The sequence below is a fragment of the Syngnathus acus genome, chromosome 22, assembly GCF_901709675.1.
Source record: "Syngnathus acus chromosome 22, fSynAcu1.2, whole genome shotgun sequence".
NCBI classification, from domain to species: domain Eukaryota; kingdom Metazoa; phylum Chordata; class Actinopteri; order Syngnathiformes; family Syngnathidae; genus Syngnathus; species Syngnathus acus.
Window position 1 is genome coordinate 1,870,001 of NC_051106.1, and position 21,556 is coordinate 1,891,556.

The 21,556-nt window shown below is 45.6% G+C and overlaps 4 protein-coding genes across 5 annotated transcripts in view; 3 read left to right on the forward strand and 1 right to left on the reverse strand.

The window, feature by feature from the left end:
* The window catches only part of slc39a8 (solute carrier family 39 member 8), a 7,775-nt gene extending 5,152 nt beyond the window's left edge, over positions 1-2,623 (forward strand). Inside the window, exons 6-8 of the mRNA XM_037240960.1 lie at positions 952-1,150; positions 1,317-1,501; positions 1,775-2,623. Of these exons, the coding sequence (XP_037096855.1) occupies positions 952-1,150; positions 1,317-1,501; positions 1,775-1,921 (531 nt within the window). The 3' untranslated portion in view covers positions 1,922-2,623. The remainder of the gene's footprint in view (positions 1-951; positions 1,151-1,316; positions 1,502-1,774) is intronic.
* Positions 2,624-2,891: 268 nt separating this feature from the next.
* Positions 2,892-5,013, forward strand: nat8 (N-acetyltransferase 8). Its single transcript, XM_037240964.1, has 3 exons — positions 2,892-3,019; positions 3,994-4,282; positions 4,441-5,013. Exons 2-3 carry the CDS (start codon positions 4,006-4,008, stop codon positions 4,836-4,838), a joined length of 675 nt encoding a protein of 224 aa, XP_037096859.1. The 5' UTR covers positions 2,892-3,019; positions 3,994-4,005; the 3' UTR covers positions 4,839-5,013.
* A 7,228-nt stretch (positions 5,014-12,241) lies between these two features.
* LOC119115979 (probable N-acetyltransferase camello) lies at positions 12,242-14,425 on the forward strand. The gene is made up of 3 exons (XM_037240965.1): positions 12,242-12,301; positions 13,373-13,661; positions 13,820-14,425. Exons 2-3 carry the CDS (start codon positions 13,385-13,387, stop codon positions 14,215-14,217), a joined length of 675 nt encoding a protein of 224 aa, XP_037096860.1. The 5' UTR covers positions 12,242-12,301; positions 13,373-13,384; the 3' UTR covers positions 14,218-14,425.
* A 341-nt stretch (positions 14,426-14,766) lies between these two features.
* Positions 14,767-19,231, reverse strand: mapre3a (microtubule-associated protein, RP/EB family, member 3a). 2 transcript variants are annotated; one of them, XM_037240961.1, is made up of 7 exons: positions 18,979-19,231; positions 17,494-17,621; positions 17,285-17,430; positions 17,015-17,207; positions 16,436-16,578; positions 16,197-16,349; positions 14,767-15,895 (listed from the first exon to the last, which is right to left on the reverse strand). In XM_037240961.1, exons 2-7 carry the CDS (start codon positions 17,612-17,614, stop codon positions 15,827-15,829), a joined length of 825 nt encoding a protein of 274 aa, XP_037096856.1. In that variant the 5' UTR covers positions 17,615-17,621; positions 18,979-19,231; the 3' UTR covers positions 14,767-15,826. The 2 variants fall into 2 exon arrangements, with proteins under 2 accessions (XP_037096856.1, XP_037096857.1); XM_037240962.1 differs by having other exon boundaries at positions 17,051-17,207; positions 18,979-19,227.
* Between the last annotated feature and the right edge of the window lie 2,325 nt (positions 19,232-21,556).

Genomic DNA, 21,556 nt, shown 5'->3' on the forward strand with positions numbered 1-21,556 from the left:
GGCACACCAGAAGATACAATGAATTGGATTACGACATGAAATCTTGATGCAACTTTTAATTTATTACATTCTAGTTGTATAAAGTGCAACATTCTTGGGTGCTGTTTGACACACTTTTAATCGCGTCCTAGTTTTAATGTCACAACATGTGACCACGACAATCTGCACTGTGAGTGATGTGGTGAAGCTGTGCACTTTGTCCGCCACCTAATCACCTAATGAGTGCTTTTGATCTTATCAACTATACAGTTAGTCATCATTATTTACTGGATGTGTTCATCGCCGTCGTTATCTCGGACGCGCTCGCCGCCGACCACACGTTGGACTGCGTTCAAGTCACATAGTCAAAAAAAGAGCAAGATTTGTGATGCGGTTGAGGTTAACGTTTAACCAGCCAGCAAACAAGAGCGAAGCAAACAAAGCGGAAGGACGAAGGAGGTCCTTCCCCCTCCTGGTCAAAGGCAGAATTGTCCGGCCAGAGCACAAACGACGCCTTGTGCCAGCGGGCACACATTTGCCATTGTGAGGTGGCCAAGGCTGCCGATGGGTGTCCGTTCTCACCTTGACATCAACATTCCTCAACGGCGCTTTTCCTCAAACACTCGTTTGCTTAAGTTCGGGCTGGAAATTTCTTGAGAGCCAAACTTCAACTTGTCGAAGAGTAATTGCTGTTCAAAAAATACGTAATAGATTACGGACACAATACATTAATGGTATATTTTTAAAATATTAACAACATAAAATCATAAATAGGCGTTTAGACTCTCAAAATAGTTACTATAAAACTAATACACATATAATCCTCATAATAACAACACAGCCAATTAAAACAAAACAAATTATTAAATGATTGAAATAACAGAATAAGCTTTTTTTTTTTAAAAAAAAGAAAAGTCAATCTAATAGAAAGAACTGCAATTTTTTTCTCTTTACCTGTTGCATGACTTTCAGGCGCCGAGCCGGGCGTGCTGCTGCCTGAGCAGCCAGCGTCTGTCCAAGGTCAAGACGGTGGCATGGATGATCACGCTGAGCGACGCGGTGCACAACTTCATCGACGGCCTGGCCATCGGCGCCTCCTTCACCGTCTCCACGCTGGCCGGCTTCAGCACGTCCACCGCCATCGTCTGCGAGGAGTTCCCCCACGAGCTTGGTACTCATGAAAACAAATGTGTCATTTTTTTGTTTCCCATTCATGGCAACAAAATCAGAATTTAAAAGTAGTTTTCAACACTTGATCTTTGACTGACATCTAGTGGCAGCTTGTAAAAATGCATCAAGTGTGACACGATGATGATAATGTGGCTGCCGCTGTCCAGGCGATTTTGTGATCCTGCTGAACTCGGGCATGAGCGTGCCCCAGGCCATCTTCTTCAACCTGCTGTCAGCGCTGGCGTGCTACATGGGCCTGGTCTTTGGTATCCTGCTGGGCACCAACTTCGCCCCCAACGCCATCTTCGCTATCGCCGGCGGCATGTTCCTCTACATCGCGCTGGCCGACATGGTACAATGAGTGCATCTTATCAAAGACACTGTTTTAAAAAAAAAAAAAAAAAAAAAAAAAAAAGAAAGAAAAAACACAGAAGGGCTATCACTTGACTTTATCAAAATTTTTAGCTCCGCCTCCGACACTATTGTGATAACTTGAACCCTATGTAATGCCCTGACCCTACAGTTGAAGAACAGTTGGGTCAAAACAACTCAATCTGGGTCCAATCTGAGTATTTGGCTGCATATTTTTGCCTCGAATAATAACGCAAGACTTTCTACGGCTTAGTTTCCCGAGATGGACGCCATCGCCCGGGAACAGAAGAACACCTCCTCCAAGGTGGTCTTCTTCCTGATCCAGAACGCCGGGCTGCTCAGTGGCTTCACCATCATCCTGCTCATCACCATTTTTGCCCGAGACATCAACCTGGGATGACGGCCGGAAGGATTTCAAAACGTTTTGTGCAAACAAAATCAAATGAACTTCACACACAATAGGAAATTATTTTTATTCATGAAATCTCCTCTGATTTGTCTTAGAGACAGCCATTCGTTGTTTTTTCCTCCTTAAAAGACATTGTGGTTGGTGCTGGATGATATGCTTTTTATTTTTCACCCCAGTTTTTGTGTGTGTTTTTTTGTCTTGACTTTGTTGTAAAATCAAACTTAATTTTAGGAACGTTGTTTAAATGACGCAGATTTCTAATTTAGGTTTCAGAGGGTTTATATAGCTTTGCTCAGGTTTATTCCGATTACACTGAACGAAAATGTGAGAATCGGACTTTGATGGAAAGAAATATAAATGATAAAACCTAATGTCTATTTTGAATACTGTAAATACATGTCATGATTTGTGTAATGGCGCTTTAAAATGTTTACCTTTTTGATTTCTCTACATTCTGACATTTAAAGTGTTTTTATGAAATTTGAAATTTGGTTAACTTATTTCAAGTAGAAATGTTAACAAATGTTTCACTGTGGACATTGATGTCCTTTTGTTTCTGGACGAATGAACATATTGCTGCTGAAAATGAAATAGAGACATAATTAGTTAATTTTGTCTTAATTTTTATAAATTTGAAATGGACTAAAAATGTTGCCCTTTGTTTCTGTGTGAATAAATATTTTTGTTAGCTAATAGGTGTTAATACAATAAATTCATTATGTGTAACTAATGGAAAAACATCGAAATAGTATAATATATGCAAATGTAACCCTTCAAAATAAGTTAAACAATGCAATCATTAATTATTCAAAAACGTAAAAAACGTACACCAGTTAAATAAATGATCAAAAATATTGAATCAAGTGAAAAATGTAGTGCTTAAAATTATTATACAAAATAAATATGACTGCCGGTTGTATCGTTGTAGAAATAACTCGGAGTTTTGTTTTTCCCATTTTTATCCTATACCCGGAATGCCTCAAGGTTTTAGTTTAGAGAGCAATGGGTGCGACTTTCATTGCGCATTCAGATTTAGGGTTGTAGTTGTGTTTCTGCTGAATATTTCACACATTTCGTGTCCACGCACAGGTATGACGGGTTTCTTTCTCTTTGTTTTCTCGTCCTCTCCGCAATGCGATAATGTGGGGGCACGTTTGTTGTGTTTACCTAGCATTTATGCTAGCTAGCTAGCTAACGATCTTGCCGGAAACGCTTAATTTAATCCTAAAGCAGTTTTGCGAGCAATTTCATCACAAACGTAATTGGTTTCGTGGAAAACGGCGATTGCAAGTTGGCATATCATGCAGGACATTAAATGTTGTCTGTTTATCTAACAATGGAATCTGTTCTTCACGTGATTTTTGCCCTGAGGTCATAGGATTGTTTGTACTGGCACGAGTCAGCAAGCCTGTTGTGGAAAGTAAGAAAACAGCGTCTTTGGTTTGTGCCTGTAAGATTGGACGATATGCTTAAAACAGCAAATTCCCCCCGGACATTTTTTTAGGGCTCAAAAGACGGACGTGTCCGGGTAAAAGAGGACGTCTGTACACCCTACTTAATACCAAACAAGCTTTGAACGTTTTTCTTTTTTAATGTTGTCTGAGAGACAATCTTTGTATGTCAGGGAGAAGCTAAATTTAGTCTGGGTTGTTAGCAAAGGTTCTGGTTAGGCTTTGTTTGTGCATTTCCATTGCATATTTCTTTCCCAAATCAAGTCATTGTTACATCATTTGTTTTGAGAAACTTAATATTTGAAAGCATAAACAAAATTTCTTGCCACATTTTTGCTAGATGGATTTGTGGACGCACTCTGTCTCTAACCTCCAGGAATAGAGAACAGTGAACGTTTGCTTGGGGACCGAAATAAGACAACAAAATGTTAATGAAAAGAATTAAAATGTGTATTAAAATAATACAATAAAAAGAAAAGAATGAATCGTTATTACTGCCCCAAAAATAAAACAAATACATTTCACACTCATATAAATATGAATTATTACTCAATTAAATAATTGATAACTCTGGAATAGCTGCATCTCATTTGCCTCCTCCTTTTTTTGCAGCTGAGCATCGCAATGTCCGACGTGGAGATCCGCGAGTACCGCGATGGCGACGTCTCTACGGTGCGAGAGATCTTCTCGCTGGGCATGAGCGAACTTGTGCCGGCGTCCTTCGTGCACATCCTCAAGCAGCCGCTGAGTCAGATGCTGCTGATGTGCACCTTCTGCACCCTGCTGGCTAGCTCCAAGTCCTTCATGCTGCCCGTTCTCGCCGTCACGCTGCTGCTGGCCGCCGCCCGCCAAATGCTGGTGCATAAGTTCAACGCCTATATCGACAATTGCTGCAGCACAGGTGTCAAACTCGAGGCCCGCCTAGTATATTATTACAATATTATATATTTATTGCATCTTATTCTGAGTGGGGACTGACTATACTGCCCCCGGTGGCCAAGGTGGGTACACAAATAAAGATCATCATAATAACATGACCTTGACACACTTGTCCCACAGACCTCAGAACCATCGGCGAGACCTACATGGCCCCCAGGGACGCCTGCTTTTGGGTGGCCGAAAGTGAGGGCCGCGTGGTGGGCATGGTGGCCTGCCTGCCCAGGAACGGCGACCCCGACTGCCTGGAGCTGAAGCGCATGTCGGTGCGGCGCAGCCATCGCCGCATGGGCATGGCCAAAAAGCTGTGCCGGACAGTGGTGGACTTCACGCGCGACAGAGGCTTCGCCTCCGTGGTCCTGATCACATCGGTGGTCCAGACGGACGCGCAGAAGCTGTACGAGGGCATGGGCTTCCGCAAGGTGCGAGAGTTTTTGGAGCCCGACGTCGTCACCAAGCTCTCAAACTTCTTGCTCCTTGAGTACAGACTGGACCTGTGCAAAGACGACGCGGAAAAGTGAAAAAGTGCACATTCCAGGTCTACTTTTGTTGTAAAATTTTGTGCTGAAATTCACGAGTGTATTTTAGACATAAGTAGAAGGAAAATGAAAAAAAAAATCGTCAGATTTAAGCTTGCAAAAATCACAGCAACAAACTTCCCTACCTCTTACCTATTTACCAAATTAATATATTATTTTTTCTAATGAATTGGTTAGATCCCAGGTGTCTGAGCCCCAACTGGCCCATCTCTGTTATTTTATGTGGACTGCCAAAGCAAATTATGTGCATTGACTTGATATTCCTTGCTAAAATACCCTAATCGCAAATTGTCTTCACTTTTAAAAACACTGAAATATTGCAAGCGATTTTTTTATTCTAACCCCCCCCCCCCCCCTCTTTTTTTTTTTTTTTTTTTAAATTAAACGTAATCGTATTTGAACAAAGTTTTTACTGGCCTCTGATGTTATTTTATTTGGTACTTAACATTTTATCCCATCGGTATGTCATCTCTATTTGGACACTAGATGACAGTATTGCACCTCAAAAGAATGGTGACAAAAACAGCACACTGATTAATTTCACAACGGATTGTTTTATTGAAAACTCAAAAATGACGGAACGTCTATAATTATGCAGCGGATGAATGTCACTTTTGAAGCGATTCTGAAAAAAGTAGCAAACAGGAGGCAGCCAGACGACTTGTTTCGTATTGTTCGGCAAGATTATGCCCCCCCCCCTCAGAAAAAAGGTACCTTTTTAAATGCTCAAGAAGGTTGACGATGTTTCCCCCTCCCCAAAAAAGAGGACGACCAACAAATGAGACAAAACGTACGACTGTTTTGCCGTCACCGTTTGTGCTGGGTGGTCGACACCTCGATAGTCATTTTTGCCGCCTCTGATTGGCCGTGCTTTTGATGACCGGCTGCAAAAAAAATTGTGTTGCATTTGCCAGCGTGACATCAGACAGAATCTCCACATAAAACACGTTTTACGTTTGTACATATGTATATAGTATATATATATGTATATACTGTATATATATGTATATACTGTATATATATACAGTGGAGCCTCGGTTTTCGACCACAATCCGTTCCAGAAGGCTGTTCGAGAAGTGAATCGTTTGAATTCCGAATCATGTTTTCCCATTACAAATAATGAAAAAAATCTAATCCGTTCCAAGCAAAACTAAATACTTTTTTTAAAGCATTTTTTCATTATTTTACACCATAAACTGCATAAATAAGTGAGTAGGTAATGTATAAATAAATAATATAAATAATAAACTGAATTAATAGAGTAGGCTAGGCTGGGGAATGTATTGCCGTATCTGTAGCAACTCGCTTGTGTGTTTTTTTAAATTGTGAGGGGAAAAAAAAGCACATCAAAACTTTTTTTATTTTTACCAATGAAAGAACATTTCAAAGATCATGTGAAAGAAAACAGCAAAAACATTTTCTTAATTTCAAAAATTTCATTGTTTGGTAAGCACAGTCGCCCCTCTCGCAACATCACTTCCTTTAAGAGCGTCTTTGTTTTTCATGATCGAGCTCATTATCGATTTTGCCATGCAAAACTCCCGCGCCAACTCTGACACACGCACACCGGACTCATATTTTGCGATTAATTTTTTTTTTATTGGGCCCGGCTGGAGCCAGAGACCCCTGCTGGTGGCGGTGTGTTCTCGACTTACCAGCTGTGGAAACCTTGGATCTGCTTACTGGCGCCATACCACCCACCCGTTGATCCTTTACATTGCACTCTATATTATGATCGAAAAGGTGATGATGTATATCGGGATTTGTTTGAGGAAATTGAATGTGGGATTTAACTTCATTATGCATTTTAATTGGCAAAGAGGGAGTCGCAGCAGCAACTGAATTGACACCTGAACAAATGCAGTGGTTCAAAATGACAGAAAAAGGGGCACCACACATTTCGCTGGCTCGAGGCTAGACAATTGGGCTCAATGGTCAAGTGATTGTTGCGACAGACCGACTGGCGGAAAACCCACATTCCTAATTTGTACTGGTCCGAGTCTCAGAACGCTTACCAAATTAAACAACCTATGGCAGACAACGGACTGCTGGAGATCATGTTGGTGTCCCGCACACATGGCAGGGAATTGACTGATCATGAGGACGCTGAGATAATGCTGGCGGCCTTGCCCGACACACTGTGGTCCCAGGGTCCCTTTGATGTCGGGTTTTGTCACTCGGTGGCCCTATTGATCTCCAAATGGATGAGACGCACCCTATCAAGCGGCCTCAATATCGTTGGCCGAAAGAGGCGGACCAAGGCATGGAAGACACTCTGTGCGGCCTCTGGGACGCAGGGGTGTTGGAAGTGTCGTGTTCCGAATGGAACACCCCGTTGAGGCCAGTCCGGAAAGCAGATGGGAAAACATGGCGCTTGGCACATGACCTGAGAGCAGTAAATGGTGTCACCATCACTCCTGTTCTTCCTGTGCCGGACCCGCACCGGATCCTAGCATCATTGAACCCTGCCTACCAGTGGTTCACCGTGATTGACTTGGCCATTGCCTTCTTCTGCCTCCCGCTTTCCCCCTCAGTGCGGCATGTGTTCGCATTCACCTACAATGGGATGAAACTGCAATACACTCGCATGCCGCAGGGATTCAAAAACTCGCCAGGATTGTTCAAACAGGTCCTCAAGGAACTCCTCGAACCATGTCAAAGGCTGGACGGCACGGTGCTGCTGCAGTATGTCGATGATTTGCTGATTGCAGCAAAAGATGAGAAGGCATGTCTAGAGGGAAAAAAGGAGAGTGTTGTTGTGGTTAGGGGAGAAAGGGTTCAAGGTGTCCCGAAAGAAACTGCAATGCTGTTGCCAACAGGTCACTTTCCTGGGTCGAGTGCTGACCCCTAGTGGCCTCGCCATGTCGCCGAATACAGAAACTCCATTCTCCGGCATCCGCGGCCCGCCACCGTCCAGGAGATGCTATCGTTCCTGGGGTTGTGTGGCTACAGCAGACACTACATCCCCTGCTTTGCCGACAAAACCGGTGTCCTCCGAGCCCTGATCCGCGAACAGGGGGCCAGGAACCTCAAGGCTTGCCTGGTTTGGACACCGGAGGCTGGCGAGGTCTTCGTGTCACTGGTACAGGAGCTGGCCTCTGCTGCGACTTTGGCCACTCTTGACTACACCCTGCCCTTCCATTTTGATGTCTCCATTTCAGGAAAAGTTGTGAATGGAACTCTGTACCAGAAAATGCAGCATGGACGTGCAGTGCTAATGTACTGCAGCGTCCCCTTGGACAACATTGAGCAATGTGTTAACTGATCATGCGGTGTCCTCGTTTGTTGCATCAGCCGCATTCACGTTGACTCCGCTGCGACAAACACGGTTGTTGAAAATACTGACTGCTCCAAATGTCAACTACGTCCATTCCGGAGTGAACATGGCCGATCAATTGATGATGGGTCCCCATGAGTGTGCATCAAAGGTCCAGACAGTGGCGAAAGTTCGACCTGACCTCTACTCCACTCCACTCGGGCACGGTCGGGTGGTGTTCACAGATGGCTGCTGTTGGAGAGACAAACAGGGCTCCCTCCATGCGGCCGCGGCTGCGGTCGGGTGGAGGGATAGTTCTCTCCAGCCTCTTAAGGTGATGAAGCACACACACCTTCCCATGTGGGTCCCCATGCCATGATGATCCATCTCCGGAGTTGGTGGCATCCTAAACTCTCAGACCTAGTCTGGAAATTCGTTGCGGATTGTGAATTTTGCCAGACGTTCAATGCACGCCCCACGTTGAAGCCCAAACCCGGTCTGTTCCAGCCGGCCCCGTGGCCGGGGGCAGAGATGGTCGTTGATTTTACCGACATGATTTCGAGTGTGAATGGGAAACGCTTTCTGCTTGTGATGGTTGACGCATACTCGGGCTGGCCGGAGGCATATCCGTGCTCGAAGGAAGATTCTGCTGCTGTGATCAAGGCTTTGATCACCCATTACATCCCGACACATGGTTTCCCGGCCCTGATCCGATCTGACAATGGCACTCACTTTAACAACAAAGCCTTGGCCAAGGTGGAATCAATTTTGGGGTTGAAGCACCGATTCGGCTGTGTGTACCATCCTCAGAGCCTGGGCAAGGTGGAACGGATGAATCGGACGTTGAAGGAGAAACTGGCCAAAATCATGGCTCAAACGACAATGAGCTGGCTACAAGCACTTCCGCTTGCATTGTTGTCGGTGCGACAAACCGTTAACAAACATACTGGATTCGCACCGTTTGAATTAATGACGGGTCGTCTCATGTCGGGACCGGCAACGACACTCGTCCAACCGGAGGACGTTCCGGTACCCAATTTGTCTCACACAGCATACTGGTCCTATTTGTCTGCTCTGGTATCCAGTGTTTCTACACAGATTGGGGAGAAATCCGCTGCGGCGGAGGAAAGTGTGCCAGTGGAAAAGCAGCTCACGCCGTACGTGTACGTCAGGGTCATCTCCAGGAAGTGGACGGACCCCCGGTGGAAGGGCCCCTTACGTGTCTTGGCCAGGACGTCTCACGCGGCCCAGCTCGACTTCAAAGGGCGCAGGTGGTATCACTACTCGCAACTCCGTCCGGCCCCAGAGTTTGTTCCGTCGGGATGAAGGTGTCCCTGTTTGGCCGTGTCACGGACCCGGCCAAGAGGGGGAGGTTAGGAGGAGTAGGAGGAGCAGAACGGAGGGGGGTTGAAAACAACGATAATACCCGGGCAATTAGCGAAGAAGTAGCTAAAGAAAGGGTGGTGGCGAGGCAACGTGCCCCACCACCGTTGGTAGAACCGGTTTGGTACTGCAATGGGACGTGGTGTAAGACAGGGGGCGAGATGAAACATAGAGGGGAGAGCCAAGGGCAGCATCAAGTAAGGAAACGACAGACATCTGAGTTGGTAAAAGGGATGCGTCAGTTGAACGACCCGTGTGGCCAGGGGCAGCAACGCATAGCCAGGTTGTACTTCTGTTACAGCCCAGGGGTAAACGAGACGATTCTCATGTTAGATTTAAGCACGGCATTCATCGGGGCGGCCACTGAATGGCTCTCGTATGCGTGGTATCTAGATGTGCGAGGCTATGAGAGGGCCCCCACTTGGGGCTCGGTGTCACATGTGATAGGTCAGACGTGGGATGAGGCCAGTTATGGGTTCGGGGAGAAAGCCAGAGAGTGGAAGGATAGGATCCCTGTGGTACAGGTAGTAGGGCAGCCAGGGAGCAAGGCTTTGATGTTAAAAATCGATCAGTCCCGGTCGCCGTTGCCCCACACGATAAGTCAGGGAGCCGGGTTTAATTGGGCGCCAGGTCGTTATACATTCCATCTGTGTGTATATAAGGTGGGAAAAGATCCCTGCATGGATTTTTATTTGTGTCCCAATACTACCGCTTTTGTAGCATATAACTCCACAGGTAGGGCGGAGAATGTCCGTACCTTATTGACCCTAGGGGAAAAATCCCGCACCAGGGTGGGGGTGCGGATCCTGCCGAGCCCGGAGGACGTAGATGAATGGTTTAGGGTAACAACGGGAGTGTCAGCAATTAACAACAATTGGCTTCTCATGGCAGAACAGGCTGCCAACTCAACTCAAGAGGATTGTTTGGTCTGTCTGCGCGCGCGGCTGGTCCTGAAAATCGTACCAGCGGCTATTGACCCAGAGTGTGTTTTACAGGTGTTGTCAAGGTCCCAGGCCACAGGTAATTGTGGCATGTATGATGATGTGTTCCCAGTCGTAGGGAAGGAAAAATGCAAACCCATTTTTGATAGTCAAGTCACGAAGCAAAATTTGTCATGTTTGGTCCTCAATGGAACAGGGACAAGCATCGGCCAAATTGACCAAACATGGTGTCAGGTGAACCTGAGCCTAAACACCACAAATCCCGTGCCGATGTGTGGTTGTGGTGTGGTGATAACAAATTGTACGACCGCCTCCCGGCAAACGCCTCGGGGGGGTGTGCGCTTGTCTCCCTGATTATGCCTGTGTTAGTGGTCCCCATTGATTTTCAGAGCATCAACTGGAACATGGAGCTCCCGTTGACGGGGCTGTTGCGACGGGCACGGCGCGACCTAACGTCACCGTGGCTGAGCGAAAACGACCCAACATACATAGACGCCATCGGGGTGCCTAGGGCTGTTCCAAATAAGTACAAACTCGCCAATCAGGTATCCTCGGGATTCGAAAGCATTTTAATATGGGTCAGCCCGAACAAGAATGTGGACCGGATCAACTATGTCCACTATAATGTACAGAGATTGGGAAATTATACCACTGAATCATTTGCGGCGGTCCATGAGCAATTAGCGGCCACTTCGCTCATGGCATTTCAGAACCGTATCGCATTAGACATGCTGTTGGCGTGTGCGGCATGTTCGGCGAATCTTGCTGCACTTTCATTCCGAACAATACCGCGCCTGGGGGGCGGCTGACTAGGGCATTGGAGGGACTGCGCACCCTAAACAAAAAGATGAAAGACCATTCCGGTGTACACACCGATATCTGGTCTGACTGGATGAAGACGTTCGGAAGCTGGAAAGGCCTCATCCTGTCTGTGCTTGTTGCTGTTGCTATTTTCACTGCAATAATGATTTTATGCGGCTGTTGTTGTATTCCATGTATTAGATCACTCACTGTCAGGTTGATCGAAAAAAACGTTGGCCCGTTGCCACCGAATGGCCAATATACCCTGGTGGCTCAAAATGAGCCGGCGGGGGAAGAAAGGACTGACAACGTGCTGGTCACTGCTTGCTAGAGTAACGGGTGATGACCTCATAAATGAGGTCATGAGAGGGAATAAAGGGAAATGTGCTTTTGGCAGTTTGCAAACATATCGTTTATTGAAGCTACGTTAGACTTACAAATAATCACATGATAAGTGGCAAAGGAATGTGCAGGCAACCGCACAGAGTTGTTTTCTTCGAAGTGTTCTGCAACAGGATATGTCATCGGCCCGAAGGGTACAGGGGGGACGTGCAGCTGCACGAAAATATTCCTGATCTGTGAGAAACAAGAACAACACCCCGTCATAATGGTTCCACTTCGCACACAAGCCCAACGCCAGACAACTGCACCCGGCGATAACACCCAGTGGGGAGGAGACGGCCACCGACCAATCATCGCACAATGTTGTGCACGTTTGAATATTCATATTGTGTTTTTATAAAACTGGGCAACCCGGATGAATGCATTGTCTCTTGATGGTCACAAGAACACGAGCTTTGGTGTGAGGGACCTAGGACCATTAGCTTGCTTTGTCAGGAATAAACAATTGGTAAATTCGGTCTGATTGATCAACTGGTCTTCTCTTTGACAGAACGAACTTGCAAAATTGTTAGGTGCGCAAGTGTGTGGAGTAGACAGGACATAGCTAAAGTAGTTAAGTGTTGGTCGTAAATTTGGAGTCAGATCAAGAACTAGAACACGTATCCTAACAGTTGTAGTTGTGTTTCTGCTGAATATTTCACACATTTCTCGTCCACGCACAGGTATGACGGGTTTCTTTCTCTTCTTTTTCTCGTCCTCTCCGCAATGCGATAATGTGGGGGCACGTTTGATGTGTTTACCTAGCATTTATGCTAGCTAGCTAACGATCTTGCCGGAAACGCTTAATTTAATCCTAAAGCAGTTTTGCGAGCAATTTCATCACAAACGTAATTGGTTTCGTGGAAAACGGCGATTGCAAGTTGGCATATCATGCAGGACATTAAATCTGTTTATCTAACAATGGAATTTGTTCTTCACGTGATTTTTGCCCTGAGGTCATAGGATTGTTTGTACTTGCACGAGTCAGCAATCCTGTTGTGGAAATTAAGAAAACAGCGTCTTTGGTTTGTGCCTGTAAGATTGGACGATATGTTTAAAACAGCAAATTCCCCCCGGACATTTTTTTAGGGCTCAAAAGACGGACATGTCCGGGAAAAAGAGGACGTCTGTACACCCTACTTAATACCAACCAAACAAGCTTTGAACGTTTTTCTTTTTTAATGTTGTCTGAGAGACAATCTTTGTATGTCAGGGAGAAGCTAAATTTAGTCTGGGTTGTTAGCAAAGGTTCTGGTTAGGCTTTGCTGTTTGTGCATTTCCATTGCATATTTTTTTCCCAAATCAAGTCATTGTTACATCATTTGTTTTGAGAAACTTAATATTTGAAAGCATAAACAAAATGTCTTGCCACATTTTTGCTAGATGGATTTGTGTCCCCCGCCTACTGCCCGATGACAGCTGGGATAGGCTCCAGCAAGCCCGCGACCCCCGTGGGGATACAGCGGTACAGAAAATGGATGGATGGATTTGTGGACGCACTCTGTCTCTAACCTCCAGGAATAGAGAACAGTGAACGTTTGCTTGGGGACCGAAATAAGACAACAAAATGTTAATGAAAAGAATTAAAATGTGTATTAAAATAATACAATAAAAAGAAAAGAATGAATCGTTATTACTGCCCCAAAAATAAAACAAATACATTTCACACTCATATAAATATGAATTATTACTCAATTAAATAATTGATAACTCTGGAGTAGCTGCATCTCATTTGCCTCCTCCTTTTTTTGCAGCTGAGCATCGCAATGTCCGACGTGGAGATCCGCGAGTACCGCGATGGCGACGCCTCTACGGTGCGAGAGATCTTCTCGCTGGGCATGAGCGAACACGTGCCGGCGTTCTTCGTGCACACCCTCAAGCAGCGGCTGAGTCAGATGCTGCTGATGTGCACCTTCTGCACCCTGCTGGCCAGCTCCAAGTACTTCATGCTGCCCGTTCTCGCCGTCACGCTGCTGCTGGCCGCCGCCCGCCAAATGTTGGTGCATAAATTCAACGCCTATATCGACGATTGCTGCAGCACAGGTGTCAAACTCGAGGCCCGTCAAGTATATTATTACAATATTATATATTTATTGCATCTTATTCTGAGTGGGGACTGACTATACTGGCCCCGGTGGCCAAGGTGGGTACACAAATAAAGATCATCATAATAACATGACCTTGACACACTTGTCCCACAGACCTCAGCACCATCGCGGAGACCTACATGGCCCCCAGGGACGCCTGCTTTTGGGTGGCCGAAAGTGAGGGCCGCGTGGTGGGCATGGTGGCCTGCCGACCCAGGAACGGCGACCCCGACTGCCTGGAGCTGAAGCGCATGTCGGTGCGGCGCAGCCATCGCCGCATGGGCATGGCCAAAAAGCTGTGCCGGACAGTGGTGGACTTCACGCGCGACAAAGGCTTCGCCTCCGTGGTCCTGGTCACATGGGTGGTCCAGACGGACGCGCAGAAGCTGTACGAGGGCATGGGCTTCCGCAAGGTGCGAGAGTTTTTGGAGCCCGACGTCGTCGCCAAGCTCTCAAACTTCTTGGTCCTTGAGTACAGACTGGACCTGTGCAAAGACGGCGCGGAAAAGTGAAAAAGTGCACATTCCAGGTCTACTTTTGTTGTAAACTTTTTGTGCTGAAATTCATGTGTATTTTAGACATAAGTAGAAGGAAAATGACAAAAAAAAATCGTCAGATTTAAGCTTGCAAAAATCACAGCAACAAACTTCCCTACCTCTTACCTATTTATCAAATTAATATCTTATTTTTTATAATGAATTGGTTAGATCCCAGGTGTCTGAGCCCCAACTGGCCCATCTCTGTTATTTTATGTGGACTGCCAAAGCAAATTATGTGCATTGACTTGATATTTCTTGCTAAAATACCCAAATCGCAAATTGTCTTCACTTTTAAAAACATTGAAATATTGCAAGCGATTTTTTGGTGCTAACCCCCCCCCCCCTCTCTCTCTCTCTCTTTTTAAAAAAAAATTAAACGTAATCGTATTTGTAGTTTTTACTGGCCTCTGATGTTATTTTATTTGGTACATAACATTTTATCCAATCGGTATGTCATCTCTATTTGGACACTAGATGACAGTATTGCACCTCAAAAGAATGGTGACAAAAACAGCACACTGATTAATTTCACAACGGATTGTTTTATTGAAAACTCAAAAATGATGAGCGTTCCGTCCATGTTTATGCAGCGGATGAATGTCACTTTTGAAGCGATTCTGAAAAAAATAGCAAACAGGAGGCAGCCAGACGACTTGTTTCGTATTGTTCGGCAAGATTCTGCCCCCCCCCCCTCAGAAAAAAGGTACCTTTTTAAATAAGGTGTTAAAATTTGTGCGGAAATGCTCAAGAAGGTTGACGATGTTTCCCCCTCCCCAAAAAAGAGGGCGACCAACAAATGAGACAAAACGTAGGCAGTCTGAATACTGCCAAAACGACCCCGACTCGACTGTTTTGCCGTCACTGTTTGTGCTGGGTGGTCGACACCTCGATAGTCATTTTTGCCGCCTCTGATTGGCCGTGCTTTTGATGACCGGCTGCAAAAAAAATTGTGTTGCATTTGCCAGCGTGACATCAGACAAGAATCTCCACATAAAACACGTTTTACAAAATATCACTCATTCACAGTCAATGTATAACATTCTCATGCTCAGATATGTGGCTGCTCAATCGGAGTAATCAATCAAGGCGCCTCAATCACATCCTTCAAATACCCCCCCCCCCTCTACACACTACAAACCAACTCGAGCGAAAACCCAAAATCTTGGCCTCAAGTTTTCTCTTACAGTAGATTTCTGCTACAGGAGATTGATAAAAAATATGATAAGTTAAATAAATAAGAAACTGCTACCCAAAATTAACTTTTGAGTTTTGTTGTCATTGAAAAAGTGCTGCGAGGCCGCACACCAGAGGCAAAATAAATAAGTCCCCACCGAGCAAAAACCCAAAATGCGGTCATTATTTACAGAGCCCTCGTCTGAGCGAACAGCGACAAAGTCACACGGCGCCGTCGGCGAACAGCATAGCTGTGTGACGGCGAAGAAAAAAATAACGTGTGACGAAGACGGGGAACGACCATTCCGTGAGGTGGCAACCGAGTTTAGTAGGGAAGCGCGTGCACAAAGAGTTAAAAATCAATCAGATAAAGGAAGGGGGAGGGGCGGAGCGGGGCAGGGCAGCAGGTTCAGTATTCATCCTGGTTCAGGTGGGCTTGTTCGTCAAGTTCTTCATCTTCCGGAGGCGCAAAGCCCTCCTGGAACATACAAGGAGCACAGTGATCAAAATATAACAATTACCCCCCCCCCCCCCCCCAAAAAAAAGGCCGCCAATTTAGAGCATTTGGACTGCTCTAAACACCGATTGGTTTTGATGGCAAAATAATGTATGGACAAATATCACCCTTTTAACAATTTTACATTTCACAAGTTTTAAAACGTTGCTTGCCATTTAGTAGTTGCGTGACTGTGTGTGTGATGATGTCACAAGCTGCTCAAAACGTAAAAATTTCCAAACAATGGCCATTTGAGCATTTTTCACATGTTAGTGTGGCGTACCTCTGTGGCGTAAAGGATGTCGATTATCCTGCTGAGCACCGGGTTGCTCTCGCTTTCGTGCTCCTGGCAGATGAGCTCGATGTCTCGTAGTTTACTGAAATAAAAGTCTCTCTCCTTCTCAAGGCCGTCCACTGTCAACTTCAACTCCATCAGCTGCACCAAAAGGGTAGACCAAAATAAAAATGGTAGCGACCAGACGGAAATGCCCAAGTACTGTGCTCTCCGGCTCCGGGTTCGACCTGCTGATTGAGCTCCGTGATCTCCGCGTCGCTGCCGCCGTTCCGAGACAGGGTGGGGTTCTTCCTCAAGGCCGGGGTGGTGTGTTGGACCCTCTGCGGCGTCGGCATGTTTTTGGGCACCGTCGGAGACGTCCGCTGCGGTCCTGGTGGAACACGGTCGAGGTTTTGTATTTGTGCACATACGACGCCACCTTCGTATTTGGATGGATTTGGGATCACAGACAAGACCCGAAGACCAGCAATGACAAATAACATTTCAAAAAGAAAGCAGCTCAAGTTGCAAACCAAAAAGTCAAACGAGGCAATTTGCCAGAAAGAAGCACTCAAGTCAGGCAAGTTTCAAGTGCTGTTAGTGCTTAAAGTGGCCCTCTAAGATTTGACTCCCGTCTTCATTCTTGGATCAGATGAGGTTCATTCAGCTGGTTGGCATTCTTTGCGATGAGCGGTTGACCGCCCTAAGGAAGCGGTACCGGTCAGCGTAGAGTGGGATTAGCAAAAATAAAAATTGACGGCCATTCACGGCTTGCAAAGCTCAGCAAAGACCGTGCAGCAATGGACCCAAAAAGTGGTTCTGGTTACCTGGAGTTCTCTTTGCTTTGTGGCTAAAGTGATCACCTGGGTTGAGGGCGGGGGCCACATCCTGCCCCTGTCTGGCCAGCATCGGGTCGTATTCCTTGCCGTCGTAGTTGGCGTCAAAGAACTTCTTGAACCACTGCACAAACTCAAAGTTGTCCTGAAACTTGCCCTTGACCAGCTTTTCCACCGGAATAATCTACAGGAGCACAAAAAGATGAGCTCAAAACAAAAAGCGGAACGTGAGGTGAAGCGTGTCGACGAAGCGAGTCGGACCTTGTCGACGCTCATCCGTTTGAAGGCCGCTTGGAGAACTTTGAAGTTGTGTATAAATTCGTGCTCCAGTTTGGCTTGAAACTTGACCTTCTTGAGCAGGATGCAGCCCGGGAACAACATGTCCATGAACTGGCAGTACGCCGCCCCTGCAAAAAAAAAGGAACCGTTTGCCACCTCTGCTGTGAGTACCTCCGCCAATCCCGTTTTACCTGAGCAGAGCTGTTCGATTTTGGTGTAGGTGAGCTGCAAGGAATCGTTGACCCACGCCAGCATGTCATGGCGGCTCAGGTTGTCAATGGAGACAGACGTGGCGTACACATTCACTGCCATCCCCGACCTGAAAACAAAGCATGTTGCTGAAAAGTCCTTCCATTAGCGTGCCACATGAAACACCTCGTCAGGCATGAGATCCTGTTGTCGTGGAAACACCGTGGTGATTCTTGAGCGTCTTAACGGGCGAGGAGTCGTTGGCTCTGTCGCTAATCCGCACGTGTGCGGCAGGGGTGCGTTTGTGAGCATAATCCCTTCGGAGTCTTACACAAACACTTAAGCGTGTGCGTGCGTGTGAGATCAAACATCTGGCAGCATCAGCCTTCTCAATGCTCACTTTACCTGAGCCCTCGGGACAAGTGATGTCATATTCAGCCGGCAGCAAGTGGCAAAATGCGTTTTTAAATGGACAAGAAAATAATGACCGTCAAATTATTTAGAGACAAAAAGTGACTGACTGAAAATGACTAATCCACCAATCTCTCGAAGGATTGGTATCAGCAGCCTCCAAGAGCACCCAATACCAATTGTTTCTTTTTCTTTTCTTCCCTTGCACTATTTTTTTATCTAATATTTTTTTTTTATCTCCACTGCATATTGTGTATTGTGTATTTTGTATATACTGTCCATATTTTTTAATTATATATACCTTCTACTTTTTTAAATCTTTTACCCCCTTCCCCGCATGCGTGTGTGTGTGTATATGTTAAGTGTACTGCTGCTAACATAGGAGTTTCCCCATTGAGGGAATAATAAAGGATTATCTTATCTTATACCTAAAAATTAGTCAATACAAATAACTGGTGTCAATAATCGCCCATCCCTTCAAAAGATGTTTGAATATTCTTAACTTACCCAATATATACACATAAATACGTCAACATAAGCATCACTGTATACAATATAGTTATTGGTGCAAGCTGCGATCACTGTAACGACTCATGCGTTTCATAGTAATAAGCCAACGGCAACACTTCGTTGAATAACACAGTAAAGCGCCATTTACGAAAAGTAAGTTCTTCAATTTCTTTTCCTTCTGGCTGAAAATACGCAATGAAGTGAGTGAGATTTTTTTTTTCTCTAGATATCGATGATCGTGCTGAGGGAGGGCGTTTGTCCTCCGTCGATCAGCCGCCGGCAGGGCCTCGTTAACCGGGGGATGACTGCACCAACATCCGGGGTGTGAAACGCCCAAGGCCGGCCAGACAACAAAAAAGGGCGGAGGTCTGCTTGTCATTCCAATCGGGGGGGAATGTTTTTGTCTCGCAGCCTCGACAAAAAGGGCTTGACTGCCGCTTTCGACAAGGCCTCCTCCCTCCGCACATACCTCCGCACTGCCGATCGCTCCACGCTAAACATCATCATTCCAAATGAGGAAGAAAATATGCGAGCAGGGGTGGCTGCAATTCCTGGCTCTTACTTACTGCGTTCCGGTTTCTGTCCGTTGTCGTCGTGGTACCGTGAAAGCCTCCGCGGTGCGCTGTGCCTTCCTGCCTGAGTGCCCTGGTTGCTTTCCGGCCGCCCTCTGCTCTTCTCGCCGCTCGTTTCGGCTCGGCTACTGTCTGCTCGCTCCGCGTGTGACTGCGCATGCGCTGCCGCTCCACGCTGCTTTCAAGGGGTTGCTGATTAAAAATAGAACTTTGGCCGCTTTATGCCGTCGACACATGATGGAACTTGCGGTTGTTCCCCCCCCCCCCCCTCATCTGCCCCTCGTTCCACCTCCGAGGACAAATACGTTCATTATATTCCATGACAATCATCTGATTGAGTGATTCAATCATGTTCAGTGAATGATGTGTGTCAGAAAAGTTCCAGGACAATAACGTTAGAATATACGAGCGATAGTGCAGAAGTTGCTTGAAATAAAAAGAAGTCGAATAAAATACGACTTAAAAATACGAGCGAGAGTGCTGAAGTTTCTTGAAATAAAATGAAGTCAAATAAAATACCGTTTCAGTCTACTGAATTACCGTAATTTTCTATGTATAATACGCCCCCATGCATAATACGCACCCTAAAAATGGCATGTTGATGCTGGAAAAAAGCCTGTACCCATGTATAATACGCACCCAAATTTTGACTCTAACTTAAGTCCGTAAACGTAAAATTCTTTCAGAAAAAAGATCCTCTTTGGGAACAACAGCAGAGAAGAAAGGAACAAGGCAAAGTGTTGTGAAATAAAATATTACCTGTAATACGCATTTTGTTATTTGCTGATTGAAACTGCTAATTAAACTGTGAATTGAAACTAATAGGTAGAGAACTGAACTCTCGCTCTTTATATAGCTGACGTGTCTTGCGCATCCGTTCTGCGCATACTGTCATGGCGGCCTCCGTATGATATCCAGTCTGCGATGGAGATTAAAAAACAAACAATATTTGACAATAACACACCATCAAGGATTGCACCATCGCATCAAACGATGTGTCGTCAATTATAAATTTTACTGACTAAGTGTGTTGGGCAGGATGGCTGAATGCGATGCGCGATTGACAACAAACAAGAAGAAAGGTGATTTCCAGTTTTATTTCGAGGGAGATTTTCTTCAAAAATTGTTGTACCCATGCATAATGCGCACCCCAGATTTTAGGACAATAAATTAGTTAAATTTTGCGCATTATGCATGGGAAATCACGGTATATTAAAGGCAAGTTTAAGTGCATCTGGATGGTTAATTGTTATTAATATTGTACTGTATTCATCATAATTCAATCTCATACAACGTGCACAACATACCAGAGCCCAGCAAGGAACTTCCTGCCTTTTCTCCTCTGAGGATTGCGTAATCACACGGCTGCCTATGCCGACAGGCTATGCAGTTAGACTGAACTGCTGTCTGTCTCTATGTCGCTGTTTAAGTGTTCAAACACTGTGGCTATATTAACTAATCTCCGTAGTTAAGTTGATGTATATAATACCTAGTGTTTTTTGTCATCTGTCTGTCACGTCGGTTCGTGTTGTCCCAACGGAGGCAACGAACAATAGTTCTCCAGCCTTATGGCAGGTGGCGCTAGTGATCCCGGGATGCTTCATGCCCCCCTGTAGAATAAGTGATCTCCAGTTCAAATTTACTAAACAACTGAGGAGCAGTCGTCCACATGTTTCGTTTTGCATTTGTTTTTGTTTTTCGTTTTTACATTTCGTTTTACAATGGAGGGTTGCATATCCGAACTCAAACTGTTTTCAACTATGGATTTGTGGTCGAAGCAGGAGGTCATCACTAAAGGAAGACCAACTCCGGAGTTAACAGGTTTAATTTGGACAACGGGACTTCGGAGCAGATCTTTTCAAACGGAGTGGTACGAACGAAAAGATTGGCTGTGTGGATGTGCAACAAGAAACCGTCTTTTCTGCTTTCCCTGCCTGCTTTTCTCGGGCTCTGACAGCGTTTGGATTACCAATGGATATAACGATTTAAAAAATTTGCCGAGGAGCCTATTCAGACATGAGCGGTCCGCCAGTCACATCCACAGCCAGATCGAGCTGAAAACATTTGGGATGTCGGGGATCGATTTAGCTTTGGACGAGCAACGAAGACTGAACATCAGCATTCACAATGCAAAGGTGAAAGAGAACAGAGAAGTTTTAAAAGATCTCATCAATGCCACTTGCTTCCTCGCCAAACAGCAGCTAGCATTTCGTGGAAAATGTGGCAACCACGTGGAGTTCTTGCATGCCTTTACCGAGAAAGATGAGAAATCCACTGTATTTTCTGGCTTGTCAAACAGTATACAAAATGATTTAATTGAAGCAGTTGGGGATGTCATTATAAATGACATTAAAAAGGAGATCAGTGCAGCTCCATTTGTTGCCGTAGAGGTAGACAAGACCACTGATGTGACAAACCAAGCTCAGGTGTCGGTCATATTGCGCTATCTGGCTCTAACTGAAGCAGGCTGTGAGGTGAAGGAGGCGTTTTTGGGCTTCGATGACGTAAGTGAGGACAAACCCGCTCCTGCTCTTTCCGAGTATGTCCTGGGAGTGCTGGAGAGGTATGGCTG

Excerpts from the sequence above, each read along its gene's own strand:
- nat8 (XM_037240964.1), top strand. The coding sequence starts at position 4,006 with ATGTCCGACGTGGAGATCCGCGAGTACCGCGATGGCGACGTCTCTACG. Across the intron at positions 4,283-4,440 it reads CGACAATTGCTGCAGCACAG|ACCTCAGAACCATCGGCGAG; the intron begins GTGTCAAACTCG and ends CTTGTCCCACAG.
- LOC119115979 (XM_037240965.1), top strand. The coding sequence starts at position 13,385 with ATGTCCGACGTGGAGATCCGCGAGTACCGCGATGGCGACGCCTCTACG. Across the intron at positions 13,662-13,819 it reads CGACGATTGCTGCAGCACAG|ACCTCAGCACCATCGCGGAG; the intron begins GTGTCAAACTCG and ends CTTGTCCCACAG.
- mapre3a (XM_037240961.1), bottom strand. The coding sequence starts at position 17,614 with ATGGCAGTGAATGTGTACGCCACGTCTGTCTCCATTGACAACCTGAGC. Across the intron at positions 17,431-17,493 it reads AATCGAACAGCTCTGCTCAG|GGGCGGCGTACTGCCAGTTC; the intron begins GTAAAACGGGAT and ends TTTTTTTTGCAG. Across the intron at positions 17,208-17,284 it reads AACGGATGAGCGTCGACAAG|ATTATTCCGGTGGAAAAGCT; the intron begins GTCCGACTCGCT and ends GTGCTCCTGTAG.